Raw genomic sequence first — 21,661 nt, forward strand, 5'->3', positions numbered from 1 at the left:
TGACCCCTAGAAGGCAAAAGGAGACCTGCAGGCAATGTCAGGTACTGGACTAGGAATGCTGACCAGGCTCCAGAAGGTGGGAGCTCACTGTGACCCCTGGACAGAGGTGAGCTCTGATCACTAGACTAAGAGCCAGCCATCCGGGGCTTGGTCCCTTTGTGTCTCATGCCTCCTGACTGCAACCCAGAGCAGGCTGGGCCCAGTAAGAGGACTGGTTTTGTCCACTGTATTATGAGTCCAGTGTCCAGAGAGCTGTCCCCTCTGGTGGATATGCTGTTTCAGGAGGATGTTCTGTTCCAGGTTTTCAAAGCCAGGGTCTGGTGAGCGCTCTTTTGGGAGAGGGTGCTGGCCTGAATGGTTGATCGTGAAAATGCCCTCTGTGTTTCCCATCACAGCATTGGTATGTTGCATTCATTCCCCTGTGTCCCTGCCTGTCATGTGCTCTAGGCCTCCCCACAGGGCCCCGGTTCTAGAGCAGCTCTACATGGAGTGTCAACCAGGGGACTCTGTGAGTTCCTCTGTTAGGAGAGGAGAGCTCCCTGTGGTACCTTCAGCTCCTTTGAGATGAAAGCAACCCCAAATCCTGGGTCCTCCTTGCCCATCCTGCTGAGAAAGTTCCCCTTGTTTCCCTGGACACCATGGGATGGTGAGATATCCTTAGGGGCCACAGGCAGCTGTATACCGACCAGGGACCTTGGGGATGGGGAGTCATCCCCTAATTTCCTTGAGGTGGGTGTGTGCACCCTCCTGTCTTGGTAGAAACTCTATCTTGTATGGAGAATTCATGTCTGCAAGGTCAGGGATCTGTGATAAAAGGAAGAATATGGGCTGCTTTCCATGCCCTGAAGATATGAGGGTTGTGGAGGGCTGTGATTTCCTGGCAATGAAATCAGAGTTGCCTGGACCCTAACAGTTAGGAGGTTCCTATCCCGCTTCCTTACTATAAATGGTTTAATCACCTGGCCCTGGGATATCCCCTTGTAAAAAGGGGCTGTGGCCTCCTCCCAGAATGACACCAAGGCCTTCGTGTGGATAAAGAACATGATCTCACCTCAAGTGTCACCCAGGGTGACCTGCTTCCATTATATGGCTTCCCTAATCCACTTAATGAGTGTTTACTGTGTATCTGTGTTGTGTGTGGTCAGGGCTGGGCCCTGGAAACACCACAGAGAGCATGAAATACGTGGGCCCTGCGCTCATGGAGTTTAACTTGTAAGGAGAGACAGGCTCTAAGATAAATCTTCCATAAACATTTGTGTAGAAAAGGCTTTCACACAAAGAATTAGATGCTTGTAAAATTATCAAAGGGCTAGAAAAATGGAAGTTGAAGAGTTGCCAATGGAAGTTGGGTTTCAAGGTCACGCTGGCACAGCCCCATCCCAGAGGCAAAGACTTAGCTGTGTCTGCCAGAGGCCACACATCAGTCATTACAGTAACAGAAATAATGAGCCCATCTCCTTTCCAGATTCCAAATTAGACACAAGAGCATCTCTGAGGCTGAGTTTAATTCACATCTAGATTCTCAATCACAAGGAGTGAGTGAATGGAGTATTTAACCTTTCAGTATATCTGATATCAGAGGGAACATGGAAAGGGTTGGAACATAAATTTCATGTGTCAATACATGGCATGTCTGAGCCCACATGCAGACTGTGGGACTCTAGGCAGGTGATCCGACCTCAAAAATCTTCAGTTTCACTATGTGATATCACACAAAGATAATTGCTGTTATTTCCTGGTTCTTAGAACGTAGCAACAAAATTACTTTGAATTTTCTGATTTATAAGTGTTGATAAAAGTGTTTTTTGTGATGATGAAGAAACTGACAGGCGCCTGGATAGATGCAAGGAAAGGGCAGGTCACATTAAGACAAAACCTTGCTTAGAAGCTGGAATTTTCCTGAAGAGATTAGGGTACATTAAATGTGTAGGAATTTTTGGCTACCAATGTAAGAAGTGTTTAAATCTGTAGATAATTTTTATGAGTTCATTTGAGCCAAACTGATGAGAATTGCTGGAAAGCCAAAACTCAATAGACTGAGAAAATGTTCAGGGAATGGGAGTTTTACTTCTTATTTTATACATTACACTCAAAACAGAAGGTGTAAGGGGTTACATGAAATCCATTGGTGAAATATTAGAAGGTGGAAGAAAGCAAAGTGGGGAAATCTCTGAGATTTGATAAAAAGTAAAACAAGTAGACACACAGTAATTTTATATGGGTGGGTGCAGAATAGTTAACAGTTAACAACACGATGACAATAATAATGAGGGGTTCTGCAGTGCAGTAGGAAGTCTGGAAATAAAGATATTACACAAACATTCCATAGGCTCCGTTAAATTGAAGATTGGCCTTTGTTAGGGAAGAGATTGGCCTAACATATGCCTACCCACCATGGCTAGCTTTTGTTTAGAAAATGTTCATTTCAGACCATCCTATGTGGTTACTGTAGGTCTCTGAGTTTGTAAACCCCACCACAGGCCTCCCTGAGCTTCTCAGGTTGAGAATATGGCCCGTTTATGTTAACACTTTCAAATTTTGGTCGTAAGTGAATCTAAAGGAAGCTTTAATGACCAACGTTTTGATTGGATAATGTGCTCCCACAATGCAAAGAAGGCTCATTGCTAGGAAGTCTTAGTGTAAGCATTTGTCTTGCTGAACAACCAACCACTGGGGATGGGTCAAGACTGTAACATTGGATGGAAGTCAAGGCTGAATTTTCTTAAAAGTGAAAAGCAGGTACATGGGAGGCAGGAAGGTTCCATGGGACTTCACTAAAAAAAATCACTCTGAATTATTTCTAACCTATAATCCAAGTTTTACTCTCTGTCTCGTTCTCTATGTTTTGTATCTAGTATGACATATACTCATAGTTTGAGGGCAAACTATACAACTCTTCAATTATTATAATCTGAGCAGGAGATGGGTTCCCATTTTCTATGGTCACTATGTTTCCCATTGGAAATGCTCAGCTGCTATTCATTATTGATCTGATTCCTGCTAGTTTTACAATTGGAAGCTATAATCTTAAGGTATATACAAAAACAAGACTCTAAGAACACAATGCTATAAATTAAAATTACCATCTAAACATTCCAAAGTCAAGGAAGACAGTAATGTTTAATCAGTAAATTTCTTATGTCTCAGCAGCTATTATGGAGGGCCTTGTTTATAAGCTTTGATTTTAATTAATATAGTTTAGTAATCCTTGATAGCTTTAAGTGTAAGCTTATTCCCATAAATACGTTCTAGCATTCTTAAAAGAAAAATATCTTTCTCAATATATCTTTTCGACTAACTCTCTAGATCTTCCCATGATCTTCTTGGTTTATCGCTTTTTAGTCATTCAAAAATAACCAATGTATGAAAACATGCACAAGTCCCTAATCATGCAAGATATGCAAATTAAAATGACAGTGAAGTACCATCTCACACTGTCAGAATGACTATCATCAACAAATCAACAAATGACAAGTGTTGGCAAGGATGTGGAGAAAAACAAACCCTCGTGCACTGCTGGTGGGAATGCAAGCTGGTGCAGCCACTGTGGAAAACAGTATGGAGTTCCTCAAAAAATTAAAAATGGAACTTCCATTTGACCCAGTAATTCCACTTCTAGGAATATATTCAAGGAAAAAGAAACACCTATGAGAAAGGATATATGCACCCCTATATTAATAACAACACTATTTAGAATAGCTAAGATCTGAAAACTACTTAAGTGCTCAAGAGCAGACAACTGGATTAGAGAACATTGGTACATGTACATGATGGAATACTACGCTGCTGTAAAAAAGGAGGAATTCTTACCATTTGCAACAGCAGGGATGGAACTGGAGAACATTATGCTCAGTGAAATAATCCAGTCAGAGAAAAATAAATATCAAATGACCTCACTCATTTGCGGAAGATAATGAACAACAAAGTAATAAACAAAAATAGAACCAGAGACATAGAAACATCGAACATTTTGTCCAACCGATGAGGGAAGACGGTGGATGAGAGGGTAAGAGATCAACCAAAGAACTTTTATGTATGCTTATGAGCATAACCAATGGACACTGACAGTAGAGGTGGTGAGGGCATGTGCTGATTGGTTGAAGCAGCCAACGGAGGGAGCGCGGGGACAATGGGACTAAAAGGAAACTCATGTAATACATTAAACAATAAAAAAATTAGATTTCTTTAAAAGCATAAAAGTGCTTTTAATCTTAAAAAAATAAATAAATAACCAACTTGCCCAGCCAGTGTGGATGAGTGGTTGAGCACCAACCCATGAACCAGGAGGTCACAGTTCAATTCCCAGTCAGGGCACATGCCTATTCTTTGGGCTCATTCCCCCGCAGGGGACTTGCACAAGGCAGCCAATCTATGTATGATTCTATCTCATCATTGATGCTTCTCTCTCTATCTCCCTCTCCCTTCCTCTCTCTGAAATCAATAAAAATATTTATCCAAAAAACCTACTGATTAGGAAAAACTACTTACTTTTAAATTCTCTTAAAAAAAAAACAAAAAAACAAAAAAAAAAACAACAACAAAAAAAAACAACAACAACCCATCCCTTTCCTTTGCAATAGCATCCCTTCTAAATTTCAAAATGTTAACAGAAATGGAGCCAGGCCCTGAACTGATTTGCTTAGGGCTGGCCTGCAGTGTGTGGGTTCTTGATTTGGTGCAAGAAAGATTTTACAAAATGAGTTCAGGTGATTTTGAAAGTATGTTTTTTAAAGCTTGGAACAGAGAAACAAGGAAAGGCTTAGGGTAGAGACAGTAGGAGGGAGAATAGGCAGGACTGTAGGGCTCTCTAGCAACATGGGAATGAAGTGAGTCTAGGTGGGGTGCTGTCAGCTCACAGGTAAAAGAGTTTGGGGGACACGCCAATGGAATTAGTCCCGGACAAGACACTACTGCCCATTGCTCCCCTGATTGCAAGATTCATGGGGACCTCATAGAGATTAAAAGAAAGAAAATTCACACAACTAGGAGATTTGGGGTGTGGAGGTGCCACGAGGAGGGCACACACTGGCTTCTTTGTCTTGAGCGATTTTATTTACTTTCCAAAGGTGCAGATTTAGTGGAGGTCTCAGGGGAAGATCTCAACAGCATTTTCATCAGCTTTCCCAGATGTCCTTTTAAGGGTCATGTTCTCTAATAACAGGTCAGTGCCAGGGAAGGCAGTCCAGACCTCATTATCAGCAATATAACATGGAAGGGAAGGCCTCCCTGGGGGCAGTTTTGCCCATTACTAGGCACCCAGAGCTCTCCACCCTGATGGCCTTCTGCATCTGCTTGTAAATTGCTTGGCCAGTTTGTTCAGCTGTCTGTCTCAGTTGGCTAATTCCACTTGCCAAGGAATTTTCCTAGTTTCTTACTATCCTGTCTCAAAAAGAGAAATCATAAAAAAGTATTATTAATAATACAAAAGTTATCATATACACCTTTAGTCATTATTAAAAACCGGGCTATATATACAATGTTTGAGAAAAGTCCAAAGAGCAAGTGTAACTATTATTATCACTAGTATTCACAGAGAAGTAAAGATAATCAATTTGTAGTTATATACGGCTTGTCGGTGTCTTGGGATAGTTGTCGATCTCTGTTGTCAGTGAACTCTCATTCTCAAAAGTCTTTGTTCAATATAGGTGGAGGCAAGTGTCAGAGACAGGGCAGATGTCCATTTGTGGTTGGGCACCTGATAAAGTCCCTTCAAACAATGTTGGGGAGTCTTTCATTGATGTCTTTTCCAGTTGACAAAATAAGTCACAGTCTTTGAAGTCTTCATGCAATGAGATCACTCCTGTAAATAAATGTCACTAATGTATCTGTCCCTATAAGTTGGTTAATAAGTTCTTAATAATAATGCATAATGTCTCCTTTTTCATAAAATTGATTCATATGTCCCTTCATCTAGGTACATGGGGTTACTGATGTTTATTTAATGAAGAGAAAAGCTATGTGTTTACCAAAAAGGGAGATTCCAGGTTGAGAAGAACCATAAGGAGGGCTTTAGGCCAAGGGAGATTAAAAGCGTCTGAAAATTCACTAATTCGGTCCTCTGCTTCTCCTAGTCTACTGTTGATACTTTCAATGGTGGGTTTTTTTTGTTGTTGTTTTTTTTTTTTGCAGCTATATCGCTCTTCATTTCCTCTTGGGTCTTACTTAAATTGTTGATTTTTTCATATGTTTCTTCTTGCTTCTTGTATATGTTGTTGATTTTTTCCTCCATCTGGTTTATGCACTCTAGGACCCTTATTCTGAATTCTTTGTCTGTCGTGTTGCATGCCTCTGTATCACTTAGCTGCTTTTCTGTAGAGTCCTCTTTTTCTTTCCGTTGGGGGTTTCTTTGTCTACCCATGTGTGATCTCACTGACAAATATAGGTATTGAGGCGTTCAGTGGCTGCTCCCTGGGTGGCAGTGGCTCCTCGGGCTGTGGTTGCTCCTTGTGCGGTTGTGGTAGCAGCTGCTCCTCCATTGTTAGCAGGTCCTCTGATGGGTGCTGTTCACAGCTGCGGTGGCTCTTCTGGCTGGTGGTGGGAGGCTTCACACACAGGAACTGTTCCTCAGAGAGAGCGTGTGGTGATCAGGACGCTGCTGTTTCTTGGATCTGCTGCATTGATTTAAAGGCACAAAATACAACACAACAAGGCACAACGTACCAGGCACTGGACACAAATGTATTTACGGTATTAATAACCCCAAATAAAGGGGGCCACCCGAGCTAAGAGAGTTGCACGATAAGGAAGAAAGAAGAGAAAAAGATAGAAGAGAAAACAGAAGGGGAAAAAAAAGTAAGAGTGAAAAGAGAATGAAGTAGAAGAGGGGAGGAGACTATTCATATGAGGAGAAAACCCCATAAAACCGCCACTAATCCCAAATATTTCCACCAACGGATCCCTGGAGATGAATACAAACTACAAATAACCAAGAATATCAAGCGAGGCAAGGGAAACCAGAAGCACAAAAATAACCGGGCGGTGGGGGTTGGGGGGTGGGTGTGGGAAACAGAAAAATAAAAAGGAAAAGCAGAACAACCTTACAAATAATCCTTAAAAAACCCCCAATATACTCAACAATCAAGCAAACAACAACAAAACAATAGAGAAAAGAAGAAAAGAAATTTGGATAGTGAAGAAAGATAAGGGAGAGGTGTATAAGGATTTAGAGCAGGTGATTGGAAATAGGATAAATAAGTTGGGTGAAATTGAGACAGGGGGTAAAAAGAATAGGGAAAATCTAAAGCAGGAATAAGGTAAGATAACCAGGACAGCAAAAGGGGAAAACTGGGGAAGAGGGTTTCAGCACAGAAGCAAAATGAGGTAAAGAAAAATGATGCTAAAGGAACGATGAAAATAGATTGGAGAACACTAGTCCCAAAATAAAATAAAGAGAAAATAAAATGACACTATAAAAAATGGTAAAATGGTAGCAATAATAATACTGGTTAAAAATAAAAATGTAGTAATTACAAGAGTAAAATCAGGTGATAAAAAAAGGAAAAAAATGGTTTCTTAGTTAAAAGGTGAAAAAATAATAAAAATAATAATAAAAAAAGTGCAGTAATGAAGGTGCTTCAGATCTTCTACTCTTCTTTTTGGCATGCCATGGATTCAGGAGAATGTTGGATTTCCCTCTGATACACTGTTACTCCGTGTTGTAAGCCACAGTCCTGATTTTAAGACAAGCCGTATTGGTTTCCCAAACAGCCTTTATCTCTATTTACAGAAGAGTCAGTTCGTTGCTCAGCCTCTAGGTGGCAGTGTGTCGGGATTGACCTCTGAGGCTATAAGTCCTCTCTGACAAGGTGTTCTCTGCGACTGACCCCAACTGGGTAGTCCCATGAACTGGGTTCAACAATCAAACGCACAGATTTCAGAGGAAGTGTAAAAACAACAGCCTGTGAAGCTGTGTGAACAGGGCTCCACCTCCTAAATCTGCGCGGAGTCTCTGTGCATGCTCTCTGGCCCCTGGCACCAAGTAGCCAGCAGACTGGCAGAATCTGAGGCTGCCCATTTACATCCAGTCCAATTGTGGGCATATTTACAGTGTTCCCTTCTGCCATGAGCCCTGGGGGAACCCTTCCACACTCGTGGGTCACGCTGGCCCCAACGGCCGCAGACTTTGTGGTGCGCGGAGTTCACCCCCGCCCCCCCCCCCCCCACGCGTTCCATTCTCTAACCTAAATTGCAAACGGCACATTTGGGGGAAGTTTAACCTTTCTGTGGGAAGAAGCAGGGCTCCTCTTAGTTCACATAGTCTAGCTGCTTGAAAGCCGTTGCTTCCGGGTTAGTAGCCAATCTCTGGATACCGGTAACCGCCACTCAAGATGGTGCAGTCTCCATGGCTGATCCTGTGCACCCGGAGAGGTTTCAACCTCAAACTCTAACCGTTCCCTTTTTCTAGGAGTTCTCTGTCTTTCCTGGCTGCAGACTGTCTCTCAGCTGAATCTCCTCTGCTTTTTGGGCTGTATGTTACCCGTTTCAGCTGCTCTTCCGTATCTGCTCCGGGACAAGGCACCAACACGTCCCTCTAAACCTCCGCAGTTTTTTTTCTCTCTATCAGAAATTCTTCGGGCAGTCTTTGCAAGAGCACAACAAAGATCATCTTCCACAACAAATCTATTTCTGTATTTAGACTTGATAACCAACAAGCTGGAAAACACTGTTTCATAAAGATATGTTGCTGGAAATGGAAGAAATGGCGCAACACAGTCTCAGACAGAGCAAGATATGACTGCAAACAGTTGATCCAGAATTTTGTAACTGGCAATGTAGAGAAATCAGTTCTCGCTGCATTGTTGTTAGTAAGTTCAATGAACTCCTCTTGTGCTGTCTCAGGAACATCTTCAACTTTGACTGTGAATGGGCTTCTGGCAAGTGCAAATGGGGTGTCAGGTAGATTTGGAATGTACGATGAAATTTCGTCTGCAAACATGTGCAAGTGTTCCTTCACAGAAATTATAATCGAAATCCTTTTATGTGGTTCAATGTCATGTTCCTCAAAGAAAGCAGATAAGGTAGGCAACATGTAAATTCTATTTTCATCCAATTTTTTTTTGCCAAAGCTGAAGTTTCATTTGAAGTGTTCGGATCTTTTCAGACAAATAGAGGCATGTTGCTTTTGGTACTTGCAGTGATAAATTTAAGTCATTCAAGATGGCAAAGATGTCAACCAAGTAAGCTATTTTCTGCAGTTCACTTTTATCACCGAAAAGTGCTTCGAACTGCGGTCTTGCTTTCTGATTAAAAAACTTCCTTTCGACAACCATCTCACTTCAGTGTGAAATAGCAGAGCATTGTTTGGTGCATCCAACTGCTTGCACAATTGCAAAAACAGTCGACTATTTAAAGTGCTTGCCTTTACAAAATTGACACAACTTGTGACGCTTTTCATTACTTCTTGTAATTCTTGTGGCAGTGTCTTTGTTGCTAATATTTGCCGATGAATCATACCGTTAGTTCCGATAACTTTTGGTGACTCATTCTGTACCAAGTGTTGAAATGCAAATCGACATCCTAGTATAGCTGGAACACCATTTTGTAAACACCACAAACCTTTTCCCAAGAGATTTTATGCTCTTTCAGAAATGAACCAACTGTGTCAAATACATCACGTGCAGTAGTTGTAATTTCAAGAGGTTTGCAAATAAGAAACTCAACTTTAAAGTCGCCTTTATTAATATACCTCAAGGTAACAAGTAACTGAACAGTTTGTAACGTCTGTAGACTCATCAAGCTGGATAGTAAATATTGGAAGTCTAGCAGATTTAATTTCCTGGATGGCCTGATCAAGAATATCAGCAGACATGTCATCTATTCTTCTGTGGACAGTGTCGTTAGATAAGGAAATCACACTCAATTGCATAACAAATTCGTCTTTGCTCATAATTCGAACAATGTCTTTGGCCGCTGGCAACAGTAAATCCTCAGTAATGGTGTGAGGTTTCATTGCTCTGGAAATTTTGAGTGCCATCAAATATGAAGCTTCAATGGCTGCTACCTTTTGTTTGTGGTACTTGCCACCAGTGTCAAGTCTGGCTTTCTTGAGTCCATCAGCTTTGCTTCTAAAATAGTTGGTATACTTGCTGGCAAAGCTCAAATCCTCGCTTTCAAAATAGTGATTTAGTTTGTTCGGATTCATAGATTCGGCTGATAGATCTTCACGGAAAATAACGCATCACTGTTTCTCAATTCCTGCTGTAATTACTGAGGTAAAGCCATTCTGTAAAAAATCCTCACTATATTTTCTTTTCTTAACGTTCTTCTCTACACGAACCATGGTCATGGGATGGTTTGCTAATGAAAACAATATATAATAATAGCTTTAATAATACGAAAGATGATACATGGCATAGTTCAGTCAATACAGTGCATTAAAGTTTCCTATGATTTACCATTCCCTGTCTCTTTTTTTTTTTTTTTACATAAATGTTAGTAAGGCCTTCACTAAACACAGGACACTCATGCTCACTGGGGCTCTGAGCCCTCTACAGGCTCCTCAGGTCACTCAGAGGGAAACGAGATATCTGACTATGGCTCCACTCTCTGATTCCATCTCCTCTCATCTCCAGTTCTATCTGTTCCAACGAGCTTGCCTACTTGGCTGTCCAAACATTTTAAATGGAAAGAAATAAAAGCACCCCACACATCCCTTATTTCATGCTAAAGTACTATCACATTATTACTGTTGTTGCTGTGTGGGTTACTGGGCGACTCCCCCACCAGCATGCCATGTCCATGAGGTCTGGGATTTTGTCTGTTCTGTCTCACACCTGCATCCCCAGTGCTTAGAAAGGTGTCAGTAGATGGTGAGCAGTAGGTTGATCTTCTTTGATACGTGAGTAAAGAAGTTACAGATGTGTTCATATTTGAAAAGGGTGAAATATGGAGCATCATTACCTCAGCAAATGAGATTCTAACCTAGACTGATGGACCAGGGAGACTTTCCTGAAGAGTGGCATCTAATAGAGCAAGGGCCCCAGCTAACATAGAGCTGATGGAGGGGCAGGAGTAAGAGGTCCAAGCAGAGGGCACAGCAGATGCAAAGGCCAGGAGGTGGGAAATTCGAGGGAAGTAAATGAGTTAAACTGACTCATTTGGGTGATTAAATGAGCTAATAGACCTCTATGGCCCAGTACACAGTGTGTGTTTCAGAAAGGCCAGCTGTTGTCATTATTGCACATCCAAGGTCTGCCCTCGTGTGAACAATAACAGAATAAAGGAATTCTTCCCTCCCAAACTACACAAGGAATTCATGACATCAAGCCTTGATTACAGCTTGACTGTGTTATAGGTGACAGGCGATAAACCAATATATCTAAATACACATTCCCTGTCACACAGAAGTTTCTCATGTGCTTTTGTATTCCCTCTCTTTGCAGTCCGACCTCACAGTCATCAGGAAATCACTCATCCTGTATTTCTTGATAAATTATTTTGCAATTTCTAGAATGTTATATACATGTAATTATATCGTATGTTCTCCTTTTGGTATGGCTTCTTTCAGTAAGCATAATAATTTTTTATGAGGTGAAATTCTTATAACAAGATATTAATCCTTTCAAAGTGAACATTTCACTGGCAGTATAGCCACAATGTTGTTCAGCCACCATGTTACCTAATACTAAAACATTTTAATTCCCCAAATAAAACTTTGTACCAAATGAGAGGTTGCTCCCATTCCCAGCCCCTATCCCTCAAAACCACCAATCTGAATTCTGTATCCTTCTTTTTCCCGTCCCCAGTTTTATGTACCATCTATCCTGTCAACCTGTAAATCTGGTGCCCCACTTGTCCCAATGTCAGGGCACCAATCTAATCCTTCAAGACCTTATTCTTCCTCTGAACCCGGTTTCATCCCCCTCACATCCATCTAGCTCTGGGGGAATGGCACCCCAATACCTCTGCACTGGCTCCAGTAGCTGCTTTCTCACCAGGTAGGTCAACCCTTCTCGAGTTCCTCAGCCCAACCTACACTCACACATAGAGAGCCTTCCTACATTACACCCCTAGGTGCCTTTGAAGTCATAAAAAGCCTTTCACCCCTAAATCTCCCAAGCTTTACAATTTCCCATCCTGACTCTGAACAAAGTCCAACCTTCCAAGTCCCCTTCCTATGCTCCCTTATGCTTATCAACAATCCAACTGTGGTCAGGTCTCCAAAATATTCCACCAAATACCCTAGAGGCCACAATGAGCAGGAAACAAAACACAACCAGAGGAGGGATTTATTTCCATTTCCCAGGTTCTGCCTGTTAACTCTCTAAGGCTAGGCATATCGAGATTGCAAACCAAGTACCAAAAAGAGACAAAGAATGAGGACCCTGAAGGCCTCAGAAGTCTGGCCTGAGCTCTGGGTCATGGAGGGCTGGAAATAGGGTCATCCAGTGTAGGCCTGCAGGTGGCTGACATCACAGGTACGTGCATGTTTACTGGAGTTGTACTTTGTCACTGAATATTTGTTTAATTCTCTGTGATATTGTTCTTCGAAGGTGCAGTGAAAATGAATATAGAATGAGAACACTTTTGATGGTCACTCAGCAGGGCAATGAGACGGACCTCAACACCTTTCAAATAAAAGGCTGCAGAGATTTTAAGAACAGGAGAAGGAATCATAGGCATCCGTGTTTGCAAATTGGATTGACACAAGAGATATATTAAACTCATGAAATCCTGACAGGATGGTTTTAATTAATGTTACATTTAAACCTCATTCATGGAAAAGTTTTTATTGATGAGAGAGATAGAGAGAGAGAGAGAGAGAAAGAGAGAGAGAGAGAGAGAGAGAGAGAGAGAGAGAGAGAGAAGAGAAAATAATTAATTGCCTCCCAAAATGCCTTGACCGAGGATTGAACATGCAAACTTTAAGTGTTTGGGAGAAACTGCCAACCAACTTGGCCACACTGGTGAGGTTAAGCAGGATTTTTTACATCTTGGTTTTAAATGTCCCCACCCAAGTTAAGCTCCTCCCCTTCCTCAGAGACTGAAACACAGAAAACAGGAGAATTTAATTTTAGCAGAATGCACCCAAACCCTCTAGGCAGATTTTCTTGAAATCATATCACTGGCAAGAAGTTGTGTTTTTTAAAATAGACATTTCTTGATTTCAGAGAGAAGAAGGAAGAAGGGGAGAGAAATAGAAACATCAATGATGAAGAGAATCATTGATTGTCTGCTTCCTCCCCGCCCCTACTTTGGATCAAGACTGAAACCCAGACATGTGCCTTGACTGGGAATTAAACCATGACCTCCTGTTTCTTGGCTTCATGCAAAACCACTGAACCACTCCAGCCGGGAGGCAAGAAGCTTTTAAGGAGACTTAAGTATATTTTGAAAGGATAGAAAGAATCTGCAATTACAAATTGCAGTTACATTTTTAAAAGAAATGCTCTAAAAAATAATAGAGATAAGAGTCCTAGTCAGGTAGAAAAATTAAAGACTCTGAGGGAATAATTAGGATTGTTCTTTATAACACAGCTACTTTCTGCACAGTGTAGGCAAACAGAACTAAAACCTTTCAGCCAAGTCCCAGTTTGCATTGCCATCAGTTGCTGCAATTAATAAAGAAGTGCAAGTTCCTAGCCATTTATTAATAGATGCCAAAGAGTTGAGAGACTGAACACAGATGGCATCTTATCTCCCAGTATGCTGTGCTTCTGGAATTTTCCATGCAGACATTACATTCCTCTCTACAGTCACCTTCCCTTTGATCAATCGTCAGCTCCAAGGAATAAGATTATTTTGGTCCTACCAAATATATGCCTGGTGTCATTCAATTTGCCCTGATCAATGACCTAAGTGCAGAGGAATGACATTCACCTTATAGTTTGCTCTGATGCTGGTTTTTCAATGAAACTTCAGATAGAGGATTTAACAGCCTCTTGAGGTTATAGGGCCTCACCCTCACACTTCACCTGCAGTCTCTAGGTTTGGGTGATGCCCTCCTCTCAAACAGATTATGAGTCTTCAACAGGTAAAAATAGCTCCATAAAACATGACGTAGTTTATAATTCTGTGGGCATCAGTTTGAACTATGACATTTGCTAAGCCATGGTTGCATTAACAACATTCCCAATTCTATTCTATCAACAAAAAGGACAGAGTGCTACTAAATTCATGCAAATAAGTCCATTGGTATAAACAAAAGAATACTCCAGAAGGCATTAGTAATTTTTTGGACAATCAAACAGGAGACAAAGTCACTGTTGCATCTCACATAGGTGTTCTCTTGTCTATTCCCATCATCACCAGTGTCCAGGCACCCTACACAGGCCTCCTTGGAAATGGGAGAGAGCTCATGTTCCTGCCAGCTTATCCCCGAGTGTGATAACACAATGACTACCCCTCCTGTGAAGCACATGGTGTCCCCTCCAGTGTGGAGATGGCGCAAATGGAACCAACCAGAGATGGGGTCCAATGTGGAATGTTACATTATGTCAACAATAATGACAATGCCAGCTCACATTTTTTAGGACTTATTGATTCAAAGCAAGTCTTCTAAGCAATGTCATCCACCACAAGAAATCTAATAGGTGCATTTTAATTTTAATTTTTGTTTTTTTAATAACATAGGGTAAGGGAGGAAGATCACTAGTACTTGACATCTAACTCAACAGGCACACTTTCAGCGGAGCTGAAGGGGTTGGAGACTTCACACTGGTATTTCCCAGCATCCTCTCTCCTGACAGGGTCTATGGTGAGGGTTCTGCTGTCCTTTGTTAGCTTCATTCTCTCCCTAAGCCACAGAGTCTTGGAATTGAATAACCAGTTGGGGGAGCTCCCATGTGTGTGGCAAGTCATGACAACAGCATCCTCATTCTCTGTGACTGTGGTGTTGCTGGCTAAAAGTGTGGGCACACTTACTTGCCCTGTGAAGAAATAGAGGGAGAGTATGATTGAGTGTGGGCTTGAGACCTGGGGCAATGCTCTTTCCTCAAAATATCAGACCTGCCTGTTTTGGTTCTGGGGTAATTTGGCTCCAAATTTAAAATTAATTAATTCTAAAGTTGCCATCACTCCCTAGACCAAATCTACTGCTCTGAGCTGAAGACCCCTAAGAAGAAAGGATATGAACGAATGATTGACCTAGGGAATCCAAAGACATGGAATAAGCCACTAGGATTGGAGGAAAAGATGGGTCTATGGCTCCAAATAGACCTCAAGTGACTCAGATGAATTTCTCATGGTCTTTGTGATTCTACTTAGGAACTGTATCTACCTGTGCCTCACCTTCCCCTCAGTGATGAAAAATTAATATTTGACTGCCGGGCTGACAATGTACTAATCATAATATATTCACAGTATTTGAAATAAATATTGGAAAGGAAAACTGCTCTAATCAGAGGCATCTGTTACTGATGGACTTCACGAGAGAATCCCCTGAGCTGATCCCTGGTAGATGAGCAGCTGCCAGGAACATCTTTTCTCCAGCTCTTCCCTTGCGCACTGATGTTTCTCTGGACTCTCCTAAATCCAGTAGAAAAGTCAGATAATAATCTGGGGAGCTAGTCCAGTTGTGCTCTCCACACACAGTCTCAGGTAAAGGAGGGTTCAGCCCCAACTGGTGACCAGCTCAAGAGCCTTGTGACTCTGGTACATGGGAAACTGTTGCTCTCACTCAGCCCTTCACAGAAGGCAAAACCCAACCTGACACAGGCTCCCCAGGGACTCTGCAGTCAGGACATTGTGACAGGGGCCTGGAGAGTGGCTTCCCAAGCTGAGTTTCTCTTTGAGGAACCCAGAGAGCCCCACAAGCCAGGTCCTTACAGAGGCCTGCATGTTCTATCTCAGGGACATGATTAGGGAAAGGGGCCCAGGGAACTGGACTGAGGCTGTTCCCCCTCTGCTGACTCACTCCCATCAAATTGTTCCTTCTCTCTGTGGTGTATGATTGTTGGGCTGGAATCTGGAAAGGAAACTCTGACCTTAGGATGTTTGTCTCCACTGTCTGTGTCCTGCACTAAATTCCCAAACCCAACTTGGGACACGATGAAGAGGGGGATGGAGGAGAGTCCAGGGCTGGCAGTCCTGTGAGTGAAGTAGAATTCACCCCACCTGACACCTAGAGACAGAGAGCAATCACTCACGGTATACTTTGAGCCATCCAAATCCTATATCTCTTAGTGAATTTGGAAGTACAGCTACTACCATGTAGATTCCTTGGTCCCACACAGTGACATTTTTTATGATCAGGGATCCATCAAGGTTTATTTCCGCTCGACCAATGTATTCGGTATCTGTTAGATATACACTGTAATATCCTGCAAGAGACACAATGAAATTATGGTACTTCATCTCTATGTCCCTATACCACATAAACCCTGTAACATCGGGAGGCGTATTGCGGAGACGTAGAATCACATCCTGCCCTTCAAGAGCAATGGTCGAGACAATAGCAAATTGTGCAGTGGTGGGCGGGATCCACAAGGTTAAGAAGAAGGCTAGAAGGGAAGAGAGAATTTGATCAGTATTTTGATCTATGTATTGGGATGGAGAGATGAAGCATTTCTCTTCATCTCTCAGCCTTAGTCTTCATATGAGTTCATGTGTGCATCCCCATGGTCAAGGTCAGCAACATGGCCACCATGGCTTCAGCACCTCAGAACCTATGCTTCTTGTTTTCAATTCTATTTACCAACTGTCTGTGTGGCTGTCCTCCTTACTTCCCTCAGATCCCTGTTGAGACTCGGTGGCTTTCTTGGAAGACCTTCCCTGACCACGTCCTCTAAAGACCCTCTATCTTCAATCTCTGATCTGTCCCCACTCTGTGACCTTCAGGGCACTTGTGGGTACCAGATGTCAAAGTAGATCTCTTCTTGTTTCCTTTCTCCCCATATAATGTGAGCTGCATGGGGTCTGGGAATTTTGTGATCTTGTGCCCCCAGTGCCTTCAATAGGCTGCAAACACCTGTGTGTGAATGAATGAGTGTCCCCAGTCTTGTCCACGTCCCATGTTGTATTTTCCCATATTTTTAGCTGGTGGTGGGGACAATGTTTAACACTACTGGTTAAAATGATTCTGGTATCACCTGAAATAAATTGTCATGACTGTGGTAAGTTGTCAAAATTTAATACTCAGGGATGAATAACTTAACAAATGAACCGCAATTGAGGTTTTCATGCCTCTTACCTCACAACACTTCCACATGATGAGATATTCCTGTTGCTGAGCCCCTCTCTCATCTGACTCTGCACCCCGGTCCTTTCAATCAGGTCCAAAGGGAAGCCCTTTCTTCCCTCACAGAGTGCTGTCCTCCCCAAGAGACCTTGACCATTCCCCGCCGCCCAACTTCCCTTCCATTCCCAGGGATCGTCCCCTCCTTACCAGTCAGAAGGAGCCCCAGCCAGGGGACACGTCCTCTGTGGGCAGAAGCTGCAGGGAACTCCAAGGAGACTGCTTCCTGCTCCATCTCTTTCTCTGAGAGATGAGCGGGAGATCCAGTAAGGCTCCCAGAAACCTCTGTCCAGACAGGTAGGATGTGCTGTCCCTCCTCCTGTGTGCTGAGACTCCTGCTGGGACAAGATAACTTCCCTGGTCATGTGGGCCAGGGAGGGGTCAGGGCCCAAGATCCTCCCTCTTCTTCCCCTCATTTTTTCCAACCCTGTTGCCTTTTTCAGTTTACCTTTACTCTGTATTTTGATTCCCTGGAAACTACTGAAGCCTCTGACAACACACACACATAAAAACACAAACTTACACATGCACAGACAGGTGCCCAGAGAGCACTGGCCTGGGGCGTCCAGTTCCTTGTCATTTTTTACAGCTCCCTGTCATTGCACATTTGAGTTTTCCCTTCAGTGCAGGATATCTGGGGCCACCTTAGGAAAATTTCGCAGGGATGCCCAGGCTCTGCATTGGTTCTCCTGTGAAACTTTGAAAGGATTGGGATGCACAGGTGACATTTTGAAAACACTGCTTCAGCAGCTGCCCAGCAACATGGATGCCAGGATGAGACCCTATGATGTGAGGGTGGGGGGCCCTGCCCCTCTCCTGTGCAGAGGGAGGGTCTCCACATCCTGTTAAAATGGAGATTCTAGCCCTAAAGGATTTCGCTCAGTGGATAGAGCGTCGGTCTGCTGACTCAAGGGTCACAGGTTCGATTCTGGTCAAGGGCTTGTACCTTGGTTGCGGGCACATCCCCAGTGGGGAGTGTGTAGGAGGCAGCTGATCAGTGTTTCTCTCTCATGGATGTTTCTAACTCTCTATCCGTCTGCCAAACCTCTCTGTAAAAAATCAATCAATAAACTATTTTTTAAAAAGGCAGATTCTTCCTCGGCAGGTGTGCTGTGAATCAGAGACTCTGCATCTAACAAGCTCTCAGGTGAGGTGGATCTTACTGGCCTGTGGATCCCACTTGCAAAAGCAAGGCTGATGGAGGCACATGGCCTCCTGAGAGGATGACCCTCTCACTCCACCATTGGCCCCTGCTACAGCTTGGTCTTGTGTCCATAAACACCACACAGAGAGCCCCACAGTCCCCAAACTGGAGATTTTTTCTGGTGGTGACACAGAAACAAAGCTGGGCACCGGGTCTTTTCTGTGTTTTCAAATCCCCTGGGAAGTTGGGATTTCCTCCCAGCAGGAAGGCCACAGAGGGGACTGGGCGTGAGATGGGGTCAAGCTGGGTGATGACAGCAGAGGAGATGTTCCCTCTATCTCAGGTTGTCACCAGCCTGGCCATTGTTTCCAGAGACAGAGACCACATCACCACATGTCTCAGATGGATCTGCAGTTTCCAGGTGTGAAGGGTAAGGTGTGAAGCAAGGACTGTGGTGGGAGCCCAGGTGGCTGTGGGCTCCGTGGTCCTTGGGGAACGTTTTCAAGGAGACCCTTCCACTCTTTCTTGGTTGACCCACTCCATGTCCTCCCTGACTGTTCGGGCAGCCTCTGTCCTCTGTCTGGGGGACTTTTTTGAGGTCACTTCGACTTATACATATGTGATTCCAGTTATGAGTTGGGGAGCAGCATAGATATCCTGGAAGAAGGAGCTGCTCCAAGACCCTGTCACGGTCAGAAATGTCCAGACCTGTGGAGGATTTTTATGAGTATTTCAGCTGAATTGATGTTATATGACTGTAAGCAAGATCTCAAACACTGAGGAGAACAGCAGTTTTGTAGCTTATTTTATACATTAAAATCAAAGAAGATGAAAAAGTTTGCATGAAATCTATGGGAAAGTGAGGGGAAGCATAGCAGGGAGATCTTTAGAAATAAATAAAAAGCAAAATGGAGAAACACATATTATTTTTACTTTGGAGGGTGCAGGATAGTTAACATTTACAGCAGGCACAGAGGTTGTGCAGATAACCAGGCAACATGAGCGCTCTGTGGTCTTGTATTCTGGTACCACAGCCTCTTCAATGGGTCTAGCAAAGAAAATTTTCTAGAGGTATGTGATATCAAAGGTATGTTATCCATGATGCTTAAGAACAGGGAAAGGGCTCACTTGAGGTAAAGTCTGACATTTGCTAAGGAAGTTGTAGGCCGGAGACATGACTACCTGCCATCATCTGCCCAGTGAGGCATTTGTGATCAGACCACACTGTGCGTCACTGAGCTTGTCAGGCCTGTCATGTGGTCCCCTGGGCTTATCAGGTTCCTTGCACAGCACCTTTTTCAATCACAGTTTCTGGAAAGAGCAGGTGGGACACCGCAGGCATGACAGAGAGGCCCAGTAAAATCTGTTAGTCAGGGAATGGAAATAGGTCTTCTGCACCTCCTTAGGCAAAGCCCAGTTCAAGTGTGGATTTCCTGTGTTTTGTATTTGCTTCTCAATATTGCCCCCTGTAAGGCAAAAGGAGACCTGCAGGCAATGTCAGGTACTGCACTAGGAATGCTGTCCAGGCTCCAGAAGACAGGAGGTCACTGTGAGCCCTGGACAGAAGTGAGCTCTGAATGCTAGACTAAGAGCCAGCCATCCGGGGCTTGGTCCCTGTGTGCCTCATGCCTCCTGACTGCATCCCAGGGCAGGCTGAGCCCAGTGAGAGCACTGGCTTTGTCCAGAGTATTATGAGTCCAGTGTCTGGGGAGCAGTCCCTCTGGTGGATATGCTGTTTCAGGAGGATGTGCCGTTCCAAGTTTTCAAAGCCAGGGCCTGGTAAGTCTCTTTTGGGAGATGGTGCAGGCCTGGATGGTTGATCTGCAAAATGCCCTCTGTTTCTCATCACAGCAATGGGATGTTGCATCCACTCCCCTGTGTCCCTGTCTGTCATCTGCTCTTGGCCTCCCCACAGGGCCCAGGTTCTGGAGCAGCTCCACATGGAATTTCAACCAGGGGACTCTGTGAGTTCCTCTGTTAGGGGAGGAGAGCTCCCCATGCTACCCTCAGCTCCTTTCAGATGAAAGCAACCCCAGATCCTGGGTCCTCCTTTCCCATCCTGCTGAGGAAGTTCCCCTTGTTTCCCAGGACACCGTGGGATGGTGAGATGTCCTTAGGGGCCACAGGCAGCTGTATACAGACCATAGACCTTGGGGATGGGGAGTCATCCCCTAATTCCCTTGAGGTGGGTGTGAGCACCCTAATGTCTTGGTAGAAACTCTATCTTGTATGGAAAATTCATAATGTCTGCAGGCTCAGGGATCTGTGATAAAAGGAAGAATATGGGCTGCTTTCCAGGCCCAGAAGATATGAGGGTTGGGGAGGGCTGTGACTTCCTGGCAATGAAATCAGAGTGGTCTGGTCCTTAACTGTTAGGAGGTTCTTATCCTGCTTTCTGACTATAAATGGTGTAAACACCAGGCCCTCGAATATCCCCTTGTAAAAAGGGGCTGTGGCCTCCTCCCGGGCTGTCACCAAGGCCTTCGTGTGGATAAGGAACATGATCTGACTGCAAGGGCCACACACAGTGACCTGCTTCCATTATATGGCTTCCCTCATCCACATAATGAGTGTTTACTGAGTATCTGTGTTGTGTGTGGTCAGGGCTGGGCCCTGGGAACACCACAGACAGCAGGAAATACGTGGGAATTGCGCTCATGGAATTGAACTTGTAAGGATAGACAGGCTCTAAGATAAATCTTCCATAAACATTTGTGTAGAAAAGGCTCTCACACAAAGAATTAGGTGATTATAAAATTATCAAAGGGCTAGAAAAATGGAAGTTGAATAGTGCCAATTGAAGTTGGGTTTCAAGGTCACGCTGGCACAGCCCCCTCCCACAGGCAAAGACTTAGCTGCGTCTGCAAGAGGCCACCCATCAGTCATCACAGTAACAGAAATAATGAGCCCATCTCCTTTCCAGCTTCCAAATTACACACAAGTGCATCTCAGAGGCTGAGTTTAATTCACATCTGGATTCTCAATCACAAGGAGTGGGGGAATGGAGTATTTAACCTTTCAGTATATCTGATATCAGAGGGAACATGGAAAGGGTTGGAACATAAATTTCATGTGTCAATACATGGCATGTCTGAGCCCACATGCAGACTGTGGGACTCTAGGCAAGTGATCCCACCTCAAAAATCTTCAGTTCTCCTATGTGATATCACACAAAGATAATTGGTGTTATTTCCTGGTTCTTAGAACTTAGAAACAAAAATACTTGGAATTTTCTGATTTATAACTGTTGATAAAAGTATGTTTTGTGATGATGAAGAAACTCTGAGAGGCCTCTGGATAGATGCAAGGTAAGGGCAGGTCACCATAAAGACAAAACCTTGCTT

General features: G+C 43.5%; 1 protein-coding gene across 1 annotated transcript in view; it reads right to left on the bottom strand.

Annotated features, from left to right (window-relative positions):
- LOC308530613 (cell adhesion molecule CEACAM10-like) overlaps positions 1 to 21,661 on the bottom strand; it is a gene marked incomplete at both ends in the record, with an annotated part of 50,299 nt that overhangs the window by 12,191 nt on the left and 16,447 nt on the right. Inside the window, one exon of the mRNA XM_081107322.1 lies at positions 16,086 to 16,259. Within this exon, the coding sequence (XP_080963448.1) occupies positions 16,086 to 16,259 (174 nt within the window). The remainder of the gene's footprint in view (positions 1 to 16,085; positions 16,260 to 21,661) is intronic.

This window comes from Myotis nattereri (genome assembly GCF_964212035.1).
Source record: "Myotis nattereri genome assembly, chromosome: 15".
In the NCBI taxonomy this organism is placed as follows: Eukaryota; Metazoa; Chordata; class Mammalia; order Chiroptera; family Vespertilionidae; genus Myotis; species Myotis nattereri.